The sequence below is a fragment of the Pleurodeles waltl genome, chromosome 2_2 (assembly GCF_031143425.1).
Source record: "Pleurodeles waltl isolate 20211129_DDA chromosome 2_2, aPleWal1.hap1.20221129, whole genome shotgun sequence".
Lineage (NCBI taxonomy): Eukaryota > Metazoa > Chordata > Amphibia > Caudata > Salamandridae > Pleurodeles > Pleurodeles waltl.
The window spans coordinates 591,863,101-591,887,679 of record NC_090439.1 but is presented as its reverse complement, the minus strand read 5'-3'; the positions used below and the strand labels follow the sequence as shown (position 1 = coordinate 591,887,679).

The 24,579-nt window shown below is 45.4% G+C and overlaps 1 protein-coding gene across 2 annotated transcripts in view; it reads left to right on the top strand.

Annotated features, from left to right (window-relative positions):
• Positions 1–24,579, top strand: part of PRKDC (protein kinase, DNA-activated, catalytic subunit) — a 2,139,921-nt gene that overhangs the window by 172,061 nt on the left and 1,943,281 nt on the right. For both annotated transcript variants that reach the window (XM_069220133.1, XM_069220131.1), the window contains exon 12: positions 20,025–20,189. In XM_069220133.1, coding sequence (XP_069076234.1) covers positions 20,025–20,189 — 165 coding nt within the window. The remainder of the gene's footprint in view (positions 1–20,024; positions 20,190–24,579) is intronic.

The following is a 24,579-nucleotide window of genomic DNA, read 5'->3' as shown; positions in this document are numbered from 1 at the left end:
AGTCTGTGTGTTAATGATTTTAGTGCAGAGATGCATGTGGAAATTATGGGTTACTATTCTGGGAAAATACCTAAAGAGATATGCGCCCACCACAAATAGATGCTTGAAACATACAAGGCAAATATTTGGTATCCAACTGTATTTACAGTAACTTTTTTAATACTTTATAAAAAAGTTTTAGTAATAGTGTAATGAGACAACTTACTTACATCAGCATGGATTACATGTGGGTCGAATTTTGTTACATAATACAACATTAAAACCAAACATTTTGCAACCACCAAATAGTACTAATTAGTCAATATGTACTCAGTTTTTGATTGATTCAAACTAAGCTAACACAATTTGAACTAACCTATAAAATTTTGCAAAACTGGTGTTAGCAAAAATAATTACCTTGGTGTAGCATCTCAGCAGTAAAAACTAATAGCCACACTTCCATTTCATCCAGGAAAACACCACACATGTTAGGGGTATTACTCCTGGTCCCACCCCCTCCACAACAACCAGCTTGAGGGGGTCTCACACTAGCAGTTGGCAGCATGCTCAGACGTCTCCATGTCCTGTACCGCCACACAGCACCTCACTCATATTGACACCTGCTTCTCTGAACAAGACTGCCACGGAAGGCAGATGTACAGAGATGATCCAGAAATACCCAGGCCGGATTCCTTTCTTGACTTATGATACATAAAGTGCAAGGTAAAAATAATTCTCCCCACCTACTTCAACACGTACCTCCACCAGAACCCCCTTTTGCGTGAAGCTCATGGACAGGAGGGTGGGTTTTTGCTGGTGATGGCGTCCGCGCCAAAGTGCATCACTGGAAGAAAGGACTGAACATGCTTCTGTCACTCATTTTTAAATTGACCTATTCTTGTGATTGAGTCTGGTCCCAGTGTCATCAAGGGTAGAACGACCGGTATATCTTTCCCCGAGGTTGACAGCAGAAAAGGCACCTGACCCGGAGGGAGGGACATGCCTAGGAAGGAGACCATTGTGCATTCTACTCCTGGTGCGGCCAAAGCATCAGGGCAGGCGAGAGGAGCAAGGACACGGTGGCCATGCCAAAACTTGATTCTCCCCCAAAGACTGGGTGCATGCGTCTATTGTTCCAAATAAATCCAAACTATTCCCCTAACCACGCCTATTCCTCTAGCCCCCCCAACCTTCACCTTCCTTCACCCTACCCCTGGTTTACCCAACCCACCTCTTTCCTTGTTATTTGGGTACATATTGTCATCTGTTGGTAAATTTCAGACTCTTCCCCCAATCATTATGTACTAAGCTATGCTCCTGCTTGACCCGTGCTGTTATGCACACTCAAAACTTAATCAAACTCAGCCATCCAAGTCTTTTCCCAAAAGGTAAGTGCAAGGCCTGTTATACCATCTCTGTTAACATTACCCAATTTTTCTCAGTTCATATATCTCTGAAGTATGAATTCGGGAGCTGTCAATGCCAAGACAAAATCATGTAGCCTCCAGATTGTACTAGATGTTACTAGCGATTTTAACACGCTAAGCATCTTGTCAGGAATAAAAAAATATATATATATGTTCCGGTTTAAGTATGACAAATTAATGATCACAAAAATGTTTTCAGTGTTCTTTTTTAAATGGCATATATTTGTCATGCGAAACATTGTTTTAATATCACTTTAATGTTTCATTTCTTCTTTTGTACAAGTTGATGAGTTGTTTGTTCATGAGTATGGTACTCTATGGAATTCAAATCAATGGATGTGTAGCTCAACTAGTTTTGAGTCTGTTAGTTGAGATAGTCTCATTTTGCCAAATTGACGACTGAGAGATGACTGCTTGTGTTTAACTGCCTTATGACTGAGTGACTCAACAGTCCTCGCTGTCTTTTTGTTTTTACCCACTCACATTCCATCCAGTGGTGTGACTATTAGATGGAATGTGTGTGGGTCTCAAGTTGTTCATTTGCCACACGTCCGATCATTTATATAAACTTCAGAGTGCTGACCTCTCTCTTACATCATTTTACTGTGTTGTGTACACCATTTAATACTAATTGTGTCCAACCGTTTCCTCAATGTCTAAAGATCCTGGGAGCGGTTTTAGGTTAATTTCCAGAGCATGATATTTAGAGTATGAAAACTACTTTGAGAAGTCGATTTTAGCATTAACAGAAGTTGTCCCCACATGAACAAATCAAAAAATTGATTTCTTTTGGTATTTTCAGATTAACTGATGAAAATCAATCTTTTGAACCAAGCCTCTTCAAAAATCGTATTGCAGCTTGAGAAAGTAAACTACAGTATTCGTTTTGTCCCAGGGTAGTTGTGGGTTGGGGCGTTGGCTATATTGCTTTTCCCAGTGCTTTTCCCGGTGGTCAGTGTTAGACTGATACATTTACAGAACTTTTCGGTGCATTTCGGCCTGCTGAACATCTCCGGATAAACAGGTCACCATTTTATTGTCAATGAGTTTGCCAGTTAATTCAAACATAAGACGGTAATGAAGACCAGTATTCACGATTATTAGGACAGTCCTGAACCATGAAGAAAAAATTCTGCTGTCTTCTCTGCATCTGGAGAAACACAAGGGAGAGAGAGAGAGAAGCTTAATAGGGGCTACCTTCAGATTCCCTGCAATATTATAATCAGTACATAAGGAGAGGGAAAGCCTCACAGTGGGTGAACTCTTAATGTTTTAAGAGGTCAAATTCACTGGTCTCGGTATATACCAAAGTGGTAAGGAATCTGCACCCAGGTGAAACTGTGCAACCCTTGCATCACATGGATATAGTAGGAGGATCCTCACCCACTAGTAACACCAGTGGCATGCTTCATCATTGGATCCTCGCCCACTGCACCTAGTGTGAGTGGGTGGGCTCAAAGCTGTTTGTAAGCGGAGCACTTGCTAAAACCTAAGTGCAAGTTAAATACGCGTTCTGGATCCTAATTTTTGTTTATTTATGTGGTCCTTTATCCAGGATACAAACAGTGAGATGTACAATGGGTGCAATGAACCCTAACCTTTGTAGTTCAGTGAGGTCGACATGATTCAGCTTGTTACAAGTGCCACTTAGGGTCAGCAGGCTTTCTTCAGGACCACAGATTGTAGTTAATACCAACTCCTACTGCTAGTTTGCACAGTGCACTAAATAAGAAGCATGCACTCAGACAGACCATATAGGACCCTTTCCATATAATGATCTAGAACTCCTAAGAATTCAGGCTCAATGAGGTAGTGGGAGTGGGGCGATCCATGTTGTCACACTTGCACCAAGAGACATCGACCTCCCTTGCACCTGTTCAGCCCCCCACACGTCTGAGTGCACCAGCTATGGGGCTTTCCCTTTCTTAAGTACTAATTCTGGGACATACTGCTGATACAAAAGGATACAGTTTTCTCTTTTTGAGAGCGAAGGGAAAGTGAAATGCAAATAATTAGGTGGTGTACATTTAAATCATAGGTTTCTGTTCACATTTTTAGTATATCTTAAAGTGTGCGACTATTCAGCATCAGAAAACTGCCAGCCTAGTTTCTACTCCCAGATTGCCTTCAACACTGCGATGGGGAGGTAAGCGTGGGTGTCGGTGCATGAAGTAGTGTTGTCATCCCTCATTCCTGCGCCCTGTCCTGTGTGTCCTCAAAGGTTTGTGGAAAGGGGTGGAGGGGGGCTCATTTTCCTCCTCAGTCTTTGTTAATCTAATTGCTCTTACCAAAGCTTTTAATGTTAAGAATTGCCCAGTAGACAAGCTAGTATCCTCCGTAGGGCCTCAATTGTATGCAGTTTTCCATCTACAAACCAATCCCCTACTGTCTGTTTCCACGGATATGTTATGAATTTTGGCCACCTCTCCTACTTTTGGTGCACACCAGAGGGGGAGTCCTGGTGCATATATGCATATAGGATGGTAACACCTAACGTCTTTAGATATGTCTTCCAGTACAGCTAAACCACATGCATTGATCTCTGATGCGTTGTATTTAATTGTGACCACCCCAACAAAGCCTCCGCAGGGCACATCCTTCCTAGACTTGCTACAAGGTCCTTCATTTTGGTGTCCGTCTCCAACGCTGCCCATCTGATCTTCTATATAAATTGCACCACCATTAAATAAATCTCAGTATCTGGAGTCATCATTCCTCCCCCTTCTAAGGGTCTCATGGCCTTATCTTATCTCTTCCTATGGCTACCCCATATAAGGTCAGACAACCGTGCCCATAGCTCCTCAAAAAATAAAATAAAATAAGGATCCCTTTATGGTCATTGGTAGAGCTGCAAAGAAGTACAGCAATCCTGCCATCTAGCCAAATTTGACAAATAGTTCTATTTTAAGGTCAGGACTCGCTCCACATGCCGCACAGCTCCACCAGACTGCGCCTGTGCCCTCTACCCCGCCCACACTGCTGCTGCAAGTTCGAGCCCCTCCACCACCTGCAGGCAGCCACCTGCACCTCATCCCTGGTGTCTAGTGATTGCCGTAAGTATTGTGTGTCTGTCTTTCTTTTGTGCCTTTTTCTCTGCTTTATCTCAGTTTTTCAGCCTCTTTTCTTCATTGTTAGCCTTTTTTTGCCTTGTGCGCTCTTTCCGCCAGTTTTCAGCTTCTTCCATGCCGTTCTTTTTCCTCGCTCTTCCCGCCTCTGTGTCCCCGCCCCCTCCTACCCCCATTCTGCCCACTGCTCCCGCCTCCCAGCTGCTCCTTCCTCCCACCTCCCCTTCTTAATGGCGGCCGCGCAGCTGGTGTGCCAGAGCCAAGCCCGTCTGCGTCCGTCCGCGCATCGACCACGCCCGACCACCTGCCCCCCCGTGTTCCCGACGCTGCTACAATGCCAACGACCTCTGCGCCCTCAACACAGGCCACTCTGCCACCTGCTTCCAAGCCACCCCAAGCTCACCCACGGACCCTTCTCCTGCCGGTACTACAGCTTCACTTGCCCCCCAAGCCGCCAAACATCACGCCAGAACCAAACACAACCACCTCAGCTGCATCACCCTCAACACCCACTCCGTCCACAAGCACGCCGTCGAACTCTGGGACCTACTCAACCATCTTCCCCAGGTGTCACCTTCCTCACTGAAACTTGGATGAACCCCTCCTCGGAACCCAGCATCGCCATAGCAATCCCTGAAGGCTATAAGATCACCTGCAGAGACAGCACCAACAGACTGGGAGGAGGGATCGCCATAGTCCACAAGAACACTGTCAGAATCTCGACCAACACCAATGATGCTCTTGACGCCGCTGAACACTTACATTCCCAGATTCACATCAATGCCAACACCACCCTCAGAGGAACCCTCGCCTAAAGCCCCCCCCCCCGGCCACAGTTCAGTGACTACATCGCCGACATAATCAGCACCCATGCCCTTGCCTCAACAGACTACATCCTCCTTGGTGAACTGAATTTTCACCTCGAGAACGCCAACGACAGCAATTCCACCGCCCTGATCGACAACCTCGTTAACCTCGGTCTCAAACAACTTGTCACAACGCCCACCCACTCCGCCGCCACACGCTCGACTCTGTCTTCTCCGCCAGCAGCCACGTCACCTTCAGCCATACCACTGAACTCCACTGGACCGACCACAGCTGCGTCCACTTCACCTTCCAGAAACCCACCACACACCACCACCCACAACAGATCCCCCGCTGCAGCTGGAACAAGATCACTGAAGACCAGCTGATCTCCACCCTCGCCCATGTCCTGCCGCCCATCACCACCGACCCCAACACAGCCGCCCTCAACCTCAGACAATGGATAGACGACTGCGCCAACACCCTCGCCCCACTCGGGAAACCCCCCAACAACCGCACCAGCACTAAGGCCATATGGTTCACCGCCGACCTTCAGGCCTCCTAGCGGGAGTGCCGAAAAATCAAGAAGTGGTGCCATGAACAAACAGAGAGCAACCACACCGCCCTCAAGATAGCCATTCGCAAGCACCACCAGCTCATCTGGACCCCCAAGCGATCCTTCTACAATGATTGAATCGACAACAACGCGCACAACAGCAAAGAGCTCTTCAACATAGTCAAGGAACTCGCCAACCCCAGGTCCTGCTCCATTGATTCCCACTCCCCCCTTTGCAAGACCTCTGCGACTTCCTCTCCACCTTCTTCCACCACAAGATCAAGGATATCCACAACAGCTTCAACTCCTCGACCACCGCTGCCACCACAAAACCCAACACACCCAGCCACACCAACCCCCTGCTCTTCTGGACCCACATCAACAACGAGGACACTATCAAAACCATGAGCACCGTCCACATCGGATCACCCTCCGACCCCTGCCCCCACCATGTCTTCAACAAAGCAAGCACCATCATCGCCCCCCAACTCCATAAGATCGTCAACATTTCCTTCGAGACCGCCACCTTACCAGAGAGTTGGAAGCACGCCGAAGTCAACGCCCTGCTAAAGAAACCCAAAGCAGACCCCGGAAATTTCAAGAACTACCGGCCCATCACCCTCCTTCCCTTCCCGGCGAAGGTCATCGAGAAGATCGTCAACGGCCAACTGACCTGCTTGCTGGAAGACAACAACATGCTGGACACCTCTCAATCCGGATTCCGTAGGAACCACAGCACCGAGACTGCCCTCATCGCCGCAACCGACGACATCAGGACCATGCTCGACAAAGGCGAAACTGCGGCCCTCATCCTCCTAGACCTCTCGGCTGCCTTCGACACAGTCTGTCAACACACCCTTCGCACATGCCTCCACGACGCAGGGATCCACCACAAAGCCCTGGACTGGGTCACATCCTTCCTCTCCAGCAGAACCCAGAGAGACCGCCTCCCTCGCTCCCTTCCTTTCTGAAGCCACCAAGACCATCTGCGGCGTTCCCCAAGGATCCTCTCTCAGCCCAACCCTTTTCAACATCTACATGGCACCGCTTGCCAATATCGTCCGATCCCACAACCTCAACATCTCCTACGCCGACGAAACCCAGCTGATACTTTCACTCACCAAGGACCCGCCACCGCCAAAACCAACCTCCACAACGGAATAAAGGCCATCACCAACTGGATGGCGAGGAGCCACCTGAAACTGAACTCAGACAAGACAGAGATCCTCCAATGCTCCAACCGCTCCACATGGGGCAACTCCTGGCGGCCGTCCACCCTAGGAACCGCACCAACGCCCACCAACCACGCACGCAACTTAGGTTTCATCCTAGACTCAGCGCTCATCATGACCCAGCAAGTCAACACCGTCTCATCTTCCTGCTTCAAAACCCTCCGCATGCTCCACAAGATCTTCAGATGGATCCCCACCGAAACCAGAAGGATGGTCACCCACGCCCTCGTCAGCAGCAGACTGGACTACGGCAATGCTCTTTACGCTGGAACCACGGCCAAGCTCCAGACAAACTGCAACATATACAGAACGCCTCCGCACGCCTCATCCTCGACATCCCACACCGCAACCACATCTCAGCCCACCTAAGAGACCTACACTGGCTCCCAGTCAACAAGAGGATCACCTTTAAACTCCTCATCCACGCTCACAAAACTCTACACAACGCTGGCCCTGCCTACCTCAACGAGCAACTCACCTTCCACAGTCCCAACTGTCAACTATGATCCACCAACCTCGTCCTCGCCACCGTCCCTCGCATCCACCCAACTACAGCCGTCGGCAGATCTTTCTCCCACCTTGCCGCCAAGACCTGGAACTCTCTCCCTGTCCACCTACAACAGACCCAGGACCTGCTGACCTTCAGGAAACTCCTCAAGACCTGGCTGTTCGAGCAGTAGCAATTTTCCCTGCCCCCCAAGACACCCTACCCCCACTACCCCATCAGCGCCTTGAGAGCCTAGCGGGTGAGTAGCGTGCTCTGCAAATGCTTGATTGATTGATGAGTAAGGCAAGAAGCATAGTAAGCTTTTAGCTAATCTCTTGAGGGTATACTAGGCATTGGGACTGAAAAGTTCCCTTTTTAGAAATGTATGTGCATCCCTACCATCACTGCCCCAACTGCAGTGATATCTGGATGTTTGTTACCGATTTTTGGTCATTTGTGAACATGGATCATGCGTATATGCCGTGACATAGGCTTGTCTCATGGATGCTGCACCAGAGAGGACACACAAAAACTTGCTACTGCCCTTCTAAAAAAATTAAGTAGCATGAGTGCAGTGGTGGCAGTACACCATGTTGTTGTAATAATGATCAACAAAGTGAACAAGCCCTTTCACCTGTGTCACTGCACTGGCAGCTACCGACCCGCCCATGTAAAGTTCTGCTGCTGTGTGCTTACCTCGCTCTTGGCAGACATCATGTTAGTACATAGTACCATGCAGCACATGCTTGCTGTGATGTTTGTGTGCCTGCATGATGTACAGTACATGGAGGCATTTGTTTTCCATATTAGATACCCAGGGCCTTTGAAAGACATATGGAGGTGGATGAGCCATCCACAGCAATGCACCAGGGGAATTGCTGATTTGTGCCCTGCTGAATGCTGGCTCCAACACACTGGAGAAAGGAGAACCAGGCTATCCTGTGCTCTTCAAAACGGTTCTTTGATCCTGAAAAAGTAATTGGTCAGTGAGGCCTAGTCAAGTTGTCAGGAAGAGGATGGGTCTGATAAGAGAAACACTGGAGACAGGGAATCATATAGAGCAGGTCTGTGGCCTTTGTAACATTTATATCAGTGTGGCTGACATTTAGGTGTGATCATAGTTATTTCAGGGCCTGTTTTTGTGGGGCTATCTAAGTTGAAATCACTCAAGCTATGAGGGACTGCTTCCTGAGCTAAGGACAGGGCAGATGCGCAGGCACTTGGAAGGAGGCAACACCCCCAACCCTAACTTCAGAAACTGAGGCACTGTTCGACTTCTGTGTCTGGAAATAGATTAGAAAAAGGGGAGCTTAAATCTTCCAAATTACCAAATGTCAGACAGTCAACTGTGGCTGTATGTCCATGTGGAGACGTTCACCACAACTTCTGCGTGTTGTAACCAGGGCTGGCGACCATGGTCTTCTAGTCTGTCTGCCTAGTGAGGGAACACCACTGAGGAGAATACAGGCCACTTGCGCTGGAGCCTGGAGTACCAGCATCTGAGTGCCACAGGGACTAGAGGATCCGTTTGAGTGTATACAGAACTGGGAATGTGAGATTCCGGTATTGCCTCGACGGCTGCACCGATCAGGTCCTCCGTCTGTGTGCTTCTGTACACAGGGCCAGCTTTTGGGCGGTGCGATCAGTGCAACCGCACTGGGCGCTAACCTCCGGGGGGTGCTGTGTTTAGCAATAACTTTGATTAAAAGCATCTGCTGAAAAGTTCCTTGTGCGTTTAGTCTTCAAGAAACAATTAATATGTCAAGATGCCTCTTGTGATTAATGTTCCTGCTAGAGAGAGAGAGAGAGAGAGAGATGGGAGTTTTGCCTAGTGGCAGCTTTGGCTCTACATAAAGTAGCATAGAGGGTAATATGCCTGCTGCAAAAAAAACAGAACTATGGGACATTTTTAAGATAAGTGGTGCTTTTCTTGCACCCCTTAGCGCCCACTAACGCCACCACGTGTGCGTCATATTTAAAATACGGCGCACCATGGCGGTAGTTAGGGGACTAGCATCAGAACTGTTTGTGCTAGTTCGGCGCTTTGCAGGATTATGGCGTTAATCTTGCAAAGCACCCAGAGGGTAAATTTGGCGCAGCATTTTTGGCCATCTAACGCCACATTAGTGTAAACAAATGACACTAATGTGGCGTTAGAATGGCAGTAGGGGCTCTTAAATATTCCCCTATGGCAGTGCTTAATTTGTGTTTGTTGTTTTACTTATTTTTGAGGGCTGGAGCTTATTTTTCTGCCTCAAGCATTTACTGCGAGAAAAAGACACATAGGGAAAGACGGAGTAAGATAAAACGAAAAAGCATCACAATGGGGGTAAAAGCAGAAATCTGCAAGAGTGAGCTGAAGGTTCAGCGAGTGTCTGTAAATGGATTGAAGAGGCCCGAGATGGCTTCAGGATTACGCTGCCTCTGTATTCTGTGTTCACACATTTAATTGCAGCCACCGCGTGTTTAAGAAGAATAAACTGTCGCACAGGGTGCCACCAGTCCTAAAGCCGGCCCTGACTGTTCACAACTACCTACGCCAGGGGAGGGCCATGCTGAAGATTAAAGGCCATCACCCTGATGAATTGCTGTAACTGAAGAGGTTTGTTGCATCGCGCATTGCATTGTTGTGACCCAGGGGGGCTGTCACCCTGTGTACAGCTGTTTGTAACATCCCCTATCCCATATGCGTGCCACAGTGAAAATTAAGGGCCCATTCCCCTGGTGCTTCACTGTGACAGAAGAGGGCCGTCTCCCGATGCTGTGACCTGAAGGGGCCGTGTGTACTGCTGCTCGTGACCCTCGGATGTCACATGGAGCCCACAGAGAAGAGAGAGGACCATTGACCTTGAGCAGCATGCAAAAGTGAAGCATCTCAGGTTGTGAGAGCAGCATTGACTAAAGCTTCAGAAGCCTCCTAAAACCAGCAACCAGTATAAGGAGGATTATTGCATGACCGGAAGTATCTGATTGGACATTTATTTACTGAGGTTACTGAGCATATTTGGAGTCTCGTGCTTGTTTAAACCTTGCACTCATCCCTCATGAGAAACCTTGGACTTCTTGGCCTGTGTTGCCATTGAGAGTCAAGTACTTGGCCCAGTTACTGGGAGTCTATAGTAGGTAGGGCTACAGGACATCATTAGTAAAAGGCGTCAACCCCCATGGTTGGACCCAGTAGCTCCTCCTTACACTAAGGCCCTCTGAAAGGGATTGTTTTGACACCAGATGAAAAGTCACATTATAGAAGTGAAGGTAAGCAATGTCCGTCTTTGCACTGAAGAGGCACTTAACGGCCAGATGCTTCTAAAACAGCTACCAACAACTGTATAAAAAAAGATACAATATCACACCAGACTTCTTTACCTGGCTGAGGCACAATTGCCCCAGCTATCCTCTATCAACTGATTTAGACTAGTATCTGAAGCCTGTATAAAAACAATCACATGGTGAAATAGACAACAGTTACCTCATGTAGAATACGACCTGTATACCTAACATCACATTAAACATGTTCCCCGCATTTCCCCATTCATGAGATGGGTGTTATAAAATAAATATGCCATATTCCGCCTTGAAAATGAAAGAGGTGTGTAGTATGCATAGGAATATAGAACTGGGAGTGAAATAGAACCATGTGATGTCAGGGATGAGGTCACGAAGGAGCTGGAGGAGTTGGATGCAGGCAGTTGGATCTTGGCTGGATGGGACCTCTGTTTACTGGAATAAAGCTTGCCCCGTGATCTACACGCTTCTGACATCTTTATTTCCTCTGCAAAGCATCGTGATTTACCACACTGACGAAGGTGGGATGCGAGTGTTTTTAACCCTGCCTCATCATCCATACGGCTCGAGAACACAGAGGTCTCAACAAAGGACTTGTCGTTGGGTTTACCAGAAGAGGAAACAGGAAAAGGTGAGCTCACCTTTACGAACATTTATTTATTCTTGTGTGCGTGCCCGGTTTCAATTTTGGTTATCCCTGAACACCCCGTAATTATTTTTTTAAAGTGTCACGCGCGCCGGCTCCCTGCGTGCGTTTCCATGGCAGCTGAACAGCTGAGCCGCATGTGCGTTTCCATGGCAGCTGAACAGCTGAGCCGCGTGTGAGCCGTGCGTCCGATGTCTTGAGCCGCACACGCTACAACCTTTCAGTGACGCTTGGATGATTCCTTTTAGCCAGGCGTCAGCTGATTTGTGTTTACACACCGCGGCAGCCCTTCAGTGACGCTTGGATGATTCTATTTAGCCACACGTCAGCTGATTTGTGTTTACACACCGCAGCACGATAAACAGAAAACCGAAGATCTTTTCCTGCTAACTATTCATGCATAGCTGTTAAAAAAAAACAGAATAAAAGCAAAGAAGACAATAAGACTGAGATTTTAAAGGACTGCATGAACAAGGATGAACAAATTTAGAGACATTGGAAAGAAACTTTCCTAAAATATTTCTTGTTTTATAGACTAAAACACTGCCATTTTTGTCACAGTTGGAACACATCATTATGCAGAATGTCACTGCACCATCATTTTTTTGGGCTATGCCAGGAGAACCACCCTTAAAGTGGCAGAAATGGAAGACAGTTTTTGAAAGGTACGCAAAGGTGTGTGGTGCATCACTTAGCGTTGAAAGGAAAACTGCATTATTGTTACATTGTTTAGGTCAGAGGGTCAGGAAGTGTTTGACAATCTTCCAGACATATTTGACGAGAACCTAAATGAATATGAGACTTGCATAGAAAAACTGGATAGACATTATCTTCCAATGGTTAGCACCATACTCGAAAGATACCACTTTGGCAGGAGAAACCAAGAAGAATGTGAAACTGTGGAAAGTTATGTTACAGCTCTAAGGAAACTAGCGTCATCCTGCAAATTTATATCGCTGTTGGACGAGAGAATCAGGGATCAGTTTATGCTGGGCTGTAACATAGAGAAGGTCAGGGAGGAGATTTGGCAGAAGGATGATCCGACGGTAGATGAAGTTGTGGTACTGGCAAAGAAAATTGAACATTCTCTCAAATGTGTCAAGGCCAGCAAGAAAGAAGAAAACAAATGTGACACTGTACATCTAATCAAGAGTCATGCGGAACCACAAGAAATCTCAGTGAGACAAAATTACAGAAAAGAACAGAAAAGCTTTCAAGGGAAATGTTTTCGTTGTGGCAAGCAGGGCCATGTGGCGAATGATAGAAGCTGCCCGGCCATTAAGGTGACCTGCAATTTGTGCAAAAAGAAAGGCCACTTTGCCAGTGTGTGCAGGACCAGAAGTGGGAAAGGAGGCATCTATGAAGTTAATGATGGTTCAAACACCAAAGATGGAGAATATTTTGAGTGTGGCCAAATTATTCTTCAGGTCGGAGATGGAAGACGAGGACCTATTGATGAGGTTCTGGTGGATGGTGAAAGAACCAAGGTTCTTTTCGACTCTGGAGCAAAGATTACCATCATCTCAAAGGAATTCTACTTGGGAAAACTCATAAACAAGGTCAAGCTATTCAAACCTGATATCACTCCTCATGCATATGGTGGAGAACCTATTAAGCTGCATGGGTATTTTAGGGGCTTACTGGAATTCAAACATAAATATACCAATGCAAAGATTTATGTATCAAAAAAGGGAGACCGCGTCCTGAGTTGGTTTCATCAGAAAGAACTTTGGGTGATACTTGATCCAAGTAGTGATCCTCCTGTGAAGATCAAAAATCAAGAAGGGGTGAACGAGATTGTGGAACATGATGGGTCTTGTGGTCAGCAAATCACAAAAGTAGGTGATTTTGTGAAGAAACTAAAATTGAGGGTTCCTTTTGTTTTTTCAAAATAAATTGGGGTGTCTTCGAAACTATGCATATCATATACACCTCAAGGAGGGAGCAAAGCCATTGTGTGGCAAAGTTCGTGGTGTACCAGTGGCCTTGCGTGAAGAAATGAAGGTAGAACTGGAGAGACTTCAGAAAGAAGGTATTATTGAGGAAGTTGAAGGAACTGAATGGTTGGCACCAGTGGTTGCAGCCAGGAAAGCGAATGGCAGTCTACGCTTGTGGGTGGACTTAAAAGAACTGAACAAAAATGTAATTGTGAATCGATATCCCTTACCGAATATTTCAGATATGTTGATGTTGCTACAAGGAACAAAGGTTTTTTCCACCATAGATCTAAAATCGGCATATCATCAGATCAGACTAACTGAAGGGTCAAAAAATCTTACTGCCTTTGTGACTCCATTTGGAACATTTAGGTACACTAGATTACCATTCGGATTAATATCTGCAGCCTCGGTCTTTCAAAGAATGTTGGAGAGAGTTTTGAGGGATTTTGAGGGTGTAAGAATATATCAAGACGATGTTTTGGTATTTGGGAAGGATGATACTGAGCATTAAGAGAGAGAGTATTTAGAGTGTTAGAGAGGCTGGGAGAATGTGGCTTAACTATAAAAATGGAGAAGTGTAAATTCCAAAGGGACTCCATTGAATACTTTAGGTCATATGGTCACTGGAGAAGGCATATCACCGAAGAGAGAGTTAGTAGATACCATTAAGAATTTACAATCTCCTTCCAGTAAGGAGGTACTTATGAATATTATTGGAATGGCTGAGTACTATGGGAAGTTCATCAAGAATTTTGCAGACATTTGTGTAAATATGAGGAGGTTGTTGCGAAAAGGTGTGGAATTCGTGTGGTGCAAAGAGTCTGAAAGAGAATTCAGAGAAATCAAGGAGAAGTTAGTTAGTGCTCCCAAATTGAAAAATTTCAACCCTAATCTCCCATCAGTTTTGATTACTGACGCCAGTGCGAAAGGTCTTGGTGCTGTGCTAGAGCAAGGTAACCATAGGTCTGAGCAAGGGGTTTTGTTTTTGTCACGAGCTCTTAAAAATGCTGAGTTGAATTACTCGGTTATAGAGAAAGAAGCATTGGCAGTACATTGGACTGTGAAGAAGCTTAAAAATGTGTTGTGGGGCAGCAAATTTGAGGTCAGGACAGATCATAAACCACTTTGTGAGATATATAAGAGGAAAGGGGTTGATGCGATATCAAGCAGGATCACAAAGTGGGTGATATCGCTACAGGATTTTGATTTTGAAGTGAAATACATTCCTGGAGCGCAGAACATGGTTGCGGACACATTATCCAGATTGGTACAGTCTACAGGAGTTGTTCAAGAAAGAGAAGGGAGTGATAAAGATTTAGACGGTGAAGCAGTATGTGAAATAGGAGGAAGTGGTTTTGATGACAACGTGGTGACAGAAGAAAGATGGAGGGGAGAATGCGCCTTGGATAGTACAGTGGAAGAAGTGCTTTCCTTGATAGAGAAAGGTTGGCGAAACAAGAATGATGGGAGTGTGGAGACACAGAAGTTTTGGCACGTGAGAGGGGAATTGTCAAGCAAAGATGGCCTACTGTTTAGGGGTGCAAGGCTAGTTCCCCCTATCACGCTTAGACAGGAGCTTATTTCTCTTGCCCACTCGGGTCATCAAGGAATTTCCAAGACCAAAGGGCGTTTGCGTTTGACGTATTGGTGGCCAGGAATAGACAGACAGGTAGAGAGGACCATTAGGGAGTGTTTTCAATGCGTAATGAGTGAGAAAACAGTCAAACCCAAGGTCCAACCCATGGAAATTAGAGAACGCCCCACTCCACCTTGGGAGGAGGTTGCATTGGACATTCTGAGGCCCATTCGTGGAGAGGGTGGGGACGTATATCTTCTGGTGCTAATAGATGTTTTTTCAAGGTGGCCGGAGATCAAGTTTACCAGAGGCATTGAGACAAAGCTTGTAACTGATTTTCTGAAAGAGGTGTTTGGGAGAGAAGGCATTCCAAAAGCCATTCTCACTGATAGTGGGGTACAGTTGGTGTCCAGAGAGATGGAACGATTTTTAGCAGACTGTGCCATACGGCACAAGAAATGTGCGCTTTACCATCCAGAAACCAATGGCAAGGTAGAGCGTTTCAACAGGGTGTTGAAGGAAACTATAGTGTTGGCCAAGGATAATGGTATGAATTGGATAAAAGAAGTAATTAAAAGGGTTGAAGCACACAGGGTTCCCCCACACTCCACTACGGGGAAGACACCATTTGAATTACTTAGAGACAGACACCCGAATATAGACACCCGAATAGAGACAGACTACCTTAGTAGCTCCCAGTTGGGTGAATGATATGGAATTGAGGACAGGGGTGGTTGTGTCAGATGATAATTGGAGAGAGTGTGAATGAAAAAAAATAGAAGCTAGGAAGAGATATTTTGACTCAAAGAAGTCAGCACAAGTAACTAAAGTTAAGGTAGGGGATTGGGTACATATTTGCGGCCCGGCGAACAAAGGCAGAGGAATATATAAATCCAAAAATTGAAAAAGTGGTCAAGTTGTTCAAAAATACGGTGACAGCAGAAGATTCCAAGATGTGGAATCTCAGTTGTGTGATGGTTCTCAAATGTAACATGTTTAATTAACTGTTTGGGTGTTTAAATGTAATTTTTTTTTATATAAATATATATTTTTTATCCCTGTGTTTCCTCTCCTTTGTATGTTATTTTTATTTTGTTAAGAGGGGGAGGTGTGTAGTATGCATAGGAATATAGAATTCTTGGGAGTGGAATAGAACCATGTGATGTCAGGGATGAGGTCACGAGGGAGCTGGAGGAGTTGGATGCAGGAAGTTGGATCTTGGCTGGATGGGACCTCTGTTTACTGGAATAAAGCTTGCCCCGTTATTTACACGCTTCTGACATCTTTATTTCATCTGCAAAGCATCTTGATTTACCACAAGGTGGTTTCCTACTTTGTAATGTAAACTATTCATTTTGGCACACACAATTCATACTTTAATGTGTTATGTTTATTAATTGTAGTTCTTTTAAGGTAGACGTTGATTGTTTTGACGTTTACCATATTCCATTGCATTGGTGTTAGACTGTGGTGTACTCAACACCACAAGACTAAAGAAAATAACAAAATATTTTGTCTGGAGTCTTACTGCAGAGAAATGTTTGAAAAGTGAATGCGACCAATTACACTTCTGCTGGATCAGGTTTAAAATACGCCCTGGTTTTAAATCTTCTAAATTGTGACAGCATAAATCTCAAAAGGCACAGATAGTTGTAACAGTTTCATGTGTTTATTCCTGGACCGTTAACTATCCTAATCTTGTGGTAAATTATTTTAAGTCTTTTTTTTTTTGATTTCCCTTAACATCAGATTAGAAAAGTTATAATTTGTTATTAATTTGCTGTAGCCTGAAGATGGGAGCATTCCATTGCTTAACCTGCAAACCTGTTTTAACTATGCTGGCCTCTTTATGGACTTGCCTACAAACTGGTATTAGCTGTCTGTTATTGAAGACCTATTGTGTACAGCAGTGGTTCCCAACCTTTTGACTTCTGTGGACTCCCATTTTATCATTACTGGAACCCGGGGACCCCCAAAGAATCATTATTGGAATCCAGGGACCCCCACTAAGTCATTGCTCGGCTGTTGATTTGAACTGCAAAACAATAAACAGAAACAGGCATTCCATCAAACACATACACAAATGATCACACTTTATGTAATGTTCAAACAAATAAAATAATACAAATGTTAATAGGAAGATTGGAGCTTTTGTAGATTTAATTGACGCCACACATCTGAGGATACTAATTAAATTTTTAGCCTCCGATTTCAAGTTCCTTTACATTCACAGTACGTTTTAACATTTTCAATTGTATGTTTAGCCACTTTATTTAGACACACTTTATTAATCTGTTAATACTAGTTAATTTGCTAAGGAGTCACGGACCCCCTGAGGAGGCTTTGCGGACCCCCAGGGGTTCCCGGACCACAGGTTGGGAACCACTGGTGAACAGTACTAGCACACAATGCTGGCTTTAGGTTGGTGTGACATGTGCTCTCTCACTGGGCACCTTTCACTGACAGTCCGAGGCAAATTAAAAGAAGTCTGCAGAGATTTTCGTGTGGGCTACATTTTACATGTGATACTAATAGCATGCTCACTCTGGTTATTAATGCACTTGATGGAGAGATCTGTGATATGTCCAGTGATAGTTCTGACTTGTAAAATAGCATAGAGGGTTACTGTTCCTGATTTATAGTATGCATATCACAGATATGTATTTTTTACTTATTTTGTCATTGTTACTCAAACTTCATACATTACCATCCTTCTAATAAAACACAGTGAGCTATGAACTGGCATAAAAGTGCTTCATGTGAACCTCAAGGCATAGGTTTAGAACCTTTTTTTGCTCTTTTTCTCAATCTTTCATCATTCTAAGTTTGTTTTAGTATGGACACCACCAATCACGGATACGTTTTATATCCTGAGTTTGTGTGGCAGTTTTACTGACACTTTCCACCGCATTTGCCTCATAAAATTGACACAAATGTGGGACACAAGTTTTTGGGGATTTACTTTCAGCACAAATCATTAATTGTATTGGAAAGTAGCCCTAAAGTAATGTGAAGTAGCACAAGGCCCTAGTTTGTGCTACTTTGTTTCAAAGGGGGGACGGGGGGGGGTACCCTGGGTGTTACATGGAGGTTCCCATTTATCCATTCAAGTATTTTGTTGCTAATCCCTGTTTGCTAGTATTAGTGGAACATGATTTGCATTAAAAAACTGCAAAACTGGTGCCCTTCCAGTACAAAATGTATGATTGAGATCCTTGTGCAAGAGTGTGTGCGTTGGCGTAAGCCAGCGCTAGAGGAAAGAGCAACAGCACCATATCTTAGTAGAGATGGTGCTATTGTGCCCTCCTTTTCACACAACACAGCAGATTTGTTTACTGCACTGTGTTGCATGAACAATTTGTAAATCTGCCCTTTTGCTTTTCCAAATGAAGCACTCTTAACGTATAGTGCTTACCAGTATGAGTGGCATGTGGCTCCTAGACCATGTGGCCCACAGTTTCTAATGTAACATTTACCATATATTGATTTACACATTAACTCATTTTCTCTTTATAATATGTGTGTTATGTAAAGTGCTCGGACATCTTACATTGGTATGAGTAGTGCCATAAACTAAAATAAATACGTGTGAGAGGGCTAAGAGATGAGGGGCACCATTGGAGGGTGGTAGTGAGAGAATCCATGAAGAATCCACGAAGAAGAATGTCACTAGGGCCTGAGGAAAGGGAGGTGGATGCCAACAAAGACTGCCACACTGGGGTCCAGCAACACTAAACCTTGCCCTGCAAACTTGATTTGGGTCAGCCAGTACTTATCGTTTGTCTGCGTTTTTGCAACCTCATTTGTTTGCGTCTTATTCGCTTGCCTTCCTTCCTTGTTCCTCCCCTGGAGCGCAGCTTCTTTACCATCCTTTTAATTGTATGACTTGTATCCTTTCATAGTTCACATGGGAACTCATTTTTTCTCAGAGTACTCTAGGTTTTCTTGCATTTCCCCCCTCACATCTCTGCTACTCTGTGCTTTGTGTTTCTTCCACCTCATCTATAAAAGCACAGTAAAACATATGTTTGTGCCAGATTTGACCAAAGAGCATATTTATTGGGTTGGTTTTCACATGTTGAGTGAAATCCTAGGCCGTGACACAACAAGGTAGCATTTATGACACTGGGGGAGGGGAAGGCTCTTGCAGTCACTCAGCCTGCTTTTGAGGAAGAAAGTGTACATAGAGCGACTTGAAATATTTTTTTTTCTTCCGGAAGCCTATAAATCTGCTCCCCTGGCTGCTGCAGAACATTAAATGGCTGGGAGTATATGTTCAACTTCCAATTCACCTTTTAACAGTGGCAGTGCTCTATGTATTATCATATTATCGACCTATTAAATTTGCTAATGCTTGTTCATATATATGTTCAACTTAATTTATTGAACTAACTGAGCCCCTTTTCCCTACTCCCCTTTCCCTCACCCTCAACCATAATTATTTACTTTAGTCTGGTTGTTTTTACCCCCTTTTTGTTTGTTTTGCTCTTCCCATTTAATTACTGAAATATTTTTACACCTTGAGGTAGTTAAATCAGATTAAAGTCATCATTCGCAAAGTCCTTTTTGAAATCTCGCTTTTATTTTGTTTGCAGGGCCTCCTTTTGGTGGCTTTTAGTGGAGACGATAACATTTAATGATTAGTCTATTGTAAATGTACATCATAATGTGAACCCATAACACATATTCAGTCAATTTGTTCTTTGAGTTAAAGGAATAAAAATACATTGGGGAGCTATTGGCCAGGAACTGCAATCCTATTTTGAGAAAAGTGGCACTTGAAAAAACATTTCAAGGTTTTATTTGTTAAATGTTCTTAAATGGCAGTAGCTTAGGGGAATACAAGCACATGAACACAACTGGATAACGTTTTTTTCCATGAAAATGAGCTAGATGTGTAACATAAGTATACTTGAAAGATTATCCAAACTGTACGCATTTGCTTAAGAGTTAACCACCCATTGTCCGAGCTTTTACTTCATTCTGTGATTTAACCTGTTAAAAATATTTTTTGTTTTTTTTCACAGCCTTGTAAAGCTGTAAATGCCAAAGATGTGGACATCATGTACATTGAGCTAATTCAGCGCTGTAAACAAATGTACCTAACAGAAGCGGACACGGAAGATGATAATCTGTATCAGTTGCCAAACTTTCTTCAGTCCATCGCTAGCGTGATCCTCCACTTGGAGGCAGTAAGTCTAAGACTGCGAAGTTTGCCATATTTTCATAGTTTTCTGGTTGGTTTGCTTGTCCCTCCAAGTTAGATAGGAGTTTCAGGTAGGAATGTGAAACTCATTATTTAACATTTGACCTTTTAATATTACGGTAATTCATCACAGTTTATGGGACAATCACATGGTATCAAATGCATTCTATGTACACACCATGCCTCTCAGCGCTTCAGAATTATGATAGAGTATTGACACTACAGTTGCACATTTTGTAATTCTATGACAGGACCGGAGGCGAGTATTATGCTATCCTTCCTTCACTTTATTGAATAGCAGGCATTTCGCAACTTCACCAATACAAACTACTAGTCCCATGAAACATTGGGAATGAAGTAAAAGAAACCGTAACATCCAATATTAGAACCGTTCCGTAGATTAGCCAATCAGCCATCAACAGTCCACAATATAGTCCATCATCTGTGTTCCCTCCGTCTCTTTCCTCGCTGCTTCCAGACGAGATAAGTTCACCCTTCCTTTTTCTCATGTCTATTTTTTATTCCTTTAATGTGATGTTGCATGCTGCTTTGTGTGAGATTGCTGCTTGTATCATTGCAGGCTGTGGGAATGATTTCACTCTTTCGCTTCCATTTAATTTTGGAGCATTGTAGGAGGCTGGCGCTCTAAATAGTGTACAAAAATGATGTGCACTGTGCAGAGTCCAAGCAACCCCACCTTGGTTTCCAGAGGTAAAAACTAGATCACCTAAAGCACTAATTTCTATGGTGGCTTGGTCGAGCAATTAGAAAAGTCTCAGAGAACTGCTAAGCATTTGTTGTACTCGCAGTATCAATAAAGGCTGACACTCACTGATAAGAATAACTCGAGACCAATTTACAAAAATACTTCAGATTTTTTATAAAATTTTTAAGACCAAGATCATCAAATTTGGGTAGGTATCTTGTAAGTTATGGTTTTTCAAAGTTTAACAAAAAGTATTTTCGTGCGCAGTTACGCACCATAGGAATCGAAGGGAGAAAATTTAAAAAATGCAGATAAAATCAGGCAATGTGTTTACCAATTTTTTCCTTTGGTTCACTGGTTGGGGTCATTGAGATGTCCTGTGGACCAGCTGGGAAGTTTGGACGACTCCTGGTTTCGGCTGGAGCAGCTGCTGAAAAGTCCTTGGAGCTGCTGCAGGACCACTGCAGTTGATCACTTGAAAAAACAATGCACAGGCGGACTTCAAGGTAAGTCCGGTAAGTCCCCTTGGGTGTAGAGGTCGCAAAGGGTGGGAGAGCTCTTACAGTACAGCTGGTTCTTTGGTGCAGGGCCCTGGGAGGCTGAGGGCAGAGCAGATAGATGAGCCAGGAGTTGGGCGCAAAAGTGCTCTTGGAAGCAGGAGGCAGGTCACTTTGAGGCTGGATTGTAGGGCCATTCTGGGGGTGGTTCTTGCGTGTCCTGAGGTCCCTCGACTGGTGCTTGCTCCTGCTCCTTTTAGAGTCCAGACTGGACTTTTCTTCTTGGTGTCCAATGTTGATTGTCCAGTACCTTGGCCAATGGCACGGTACAGCCACTGGAGGTCGCAGTGCTTCCAGATTTGGCACACTTGCAGGATTTGTCCACTTGGTCTGTTCGGTTTAATTTGGTCTGGCTGCTGTGTCCAGTTCATTGGTCAGCGGCTGGATTGTGAACTAGACTTCACTTGTTTTTTGCTTCTTTGTTGGAGGGAATGATGGCTTCACTGGCGGGAGGTCTTTGGTGATTTTCAGAAGGGTGGATGTCATCTGGGGTTTTGTAGGGTCCGTCCAATCCCTCGGTGGCGATTGTTGTGTCCTGGGGTGCAGCAGCAGCGTTTGGCACCTTTTTCTTTGTGCAGCAGAAATACAGTTCTTGAGGCCCCTGGGTCTTCTTTGTTGTCTTGCCTCCTTTTGTCCTGATCTGCAGGTCTATGGGTGCCCACTAAATACTGTATATAGTGGGCGTTTAGGGGGGTTCCTAGAAGTGACCAATGGGTAATCTACCTTAGGATGATTATACCCACTGTGTGACCACTTCCTGTGGACAGAAGTCACTTCCCTATCCCTAATTGTCTATTTTACTACCATGCAAAATGGAGGAAAATGAAATGGAGGGGTCACCTCGCATGCAACACCTTCTGGGTGGTGCAGGCTGGGGGTGGCCACTCCTCCTGTCCTTTGTGCATTTTCCCGCCGTTGCTCCCACCAAAATTGGGGGTTTGCAACATGGCAGCCATCTGCTGCTAGCAGCAGGGCTGAGGGTCGAGTTTCAAAGGTGGTAAGCCCTTTGAAACTCGCTGGCAGGGTAGTGCGCATTCCTGAGGGAGGAGGTGTAACACCTCTGCCCAGGAAGGGCTTTGTTTTATGAACTCTTCCAGGTTTCCAGAATCTTATCTGGTGGTGGCAGGCTGGTTGTGCCCAGCCAGCAACCATGCTAGGGTTAGTTAACTTTTGCAGGGGGCACCTGGGGGCACCCGTGGGTACATTTGCAATACATCCAATACTGGTACCCTGGGTTCAGAGTGGCCATCTTGTAGCTGTGAAACATGTACTGACCAGTGTCCAGAACGTGCATTTAAATGGCTGCTATGTACACTTACTGTAAGGAAATGCCTCCTTGGCATGGTTACCCCCTGACATTCTGCCTTTTGTTGATGCCAGTTATGATTGAAAGTGTGCTGGGACACTGCTAGCCAGGCCCCAGCACCAGTGTTATTTCCCTAAACTGTACTTTTGTTCCCACAATTGGCACAGCCCTGGCACCTAGATAAGTCCCTTGTAAATGTTACCCCTGGTACCAAGGGCCCTGATGCCAGGGAAGGTCTCTAAGGGCTGCAGCATGTCTTATGCCACCCACCCTGGGGACCCCTCACTCAGCACACTGCCTTACAGCTTGTGTGTGCTGGTGGGGAGAAATGACTAAGGCGACATGGCACTCCCCTCAGAGAGGCCATGCTCACCTCACACTGCCTGTGGCATAGGTAAGTCACCCCTCTAGCAGGCCTTACAGCCCTAAGGAAGGGTGTACTATACCACAGGTGAGGGCATATGTGCATGAGTACTATGCCCCTACAGTGTCTAAGCAAAACCTTAGAAATTGTAAGTACAGGGTAGCGATAAAGAGTATATGGTCTGGGAGTTTGTCAAACACGAACTCCACAGTTTCATAATGGCTACACTGAAATCGGGGAGGTTTGGTATCAAACTTCTCAGCACAATAAATGCACACTGATGCCAGTGTGGGATTTATGGTAGAATACACCCAGAGGGCATCTGAATACCTGTCCAACTCCTAGTGCTAGGCTGACCAGTTTCTGCCAACCTGCCACAACCAGACGAGTTTCTGGCCACATGGGGAGAGTGCCTTTGTTACTCTGTTGCTAGGAACGGCTACTGTCCTGGAGGGTGGCTACACCCTCTTTGTGCCTCCTCCCTGAGGGGAGGGGGGCACATCCCTAATCCTATAGTGGAATCCTCCAAACTCAAGATGGAGGATTACTCAAGATAGGGGTCACCTCAACTCAGGACACCTTAGGGGCTGTCCTGACTGGTGGGTGACTCCTCCTTGTTTTTCTCATTGTCCTCTCCTGCCTTGCCGCCAAAAGTGGGGGCAGTGGCCGGAGGGGTGGGCATCCCCACTAGCTGGGGTGCTGTAACAAAAGGCATGCGCCTTTAAAGCTCACCGCCAGGTGTTACTGTTCCTGCAGGGGGAGGTGAGAACTCTGTGGGGGGTACTGCAGCAGGTTGCCAGTTTCCCACATGTGGTGCTAGATGCGGTGTGGGCCTCCCACCACTAGGTAGCGTTCGAGAAGTGAGTTCATGTAGGTGCAGCGTGCAACTTCGATTTCCCTTTGCAATAGGAGTGACGTTGCAACCAGACAGCCGTAGAGCCTTGACTGACTGGAAAGGGATGCCACATTCCTGTGGGGTCTTATTCGCCCAGCTGGGCCATAGTAAACATTTTCTAATGCCGTGCTGTCGTGGGAGTCAGTACTGTGAGGCTCACTAATACGCCCCAGCAAAGAGTTTGTAATTATTTGACAGCCCGTGCTGGACTCATAGGGGCACACTTCCAGGCAGGGACCCCATATAATGGTGCACAAGGGGTGTAGTGCTCAGACCCTCTGACAGTGAGGCTTTGCTCACACCATAACTTGGCTGCGACCCAGCCCCATAATGCAAGGGTTTTGCCCATGCAGTACATTGGGACTACCTTACTCTTCTCAGAACACTGGGCACTGCCCTATAATGCTGTCCTTTAATTATTACACTCCCAGCCCACAACAGATCTTGCAGTGCTCTGCTTGCTCAAGACATAGTGTGGCCCGGTCACGTTAGCGCTAGAGTGGTGAGCGTTGTGTTTCTTTGGGGCCTTTCCTCTGGTTTAGGCTTAT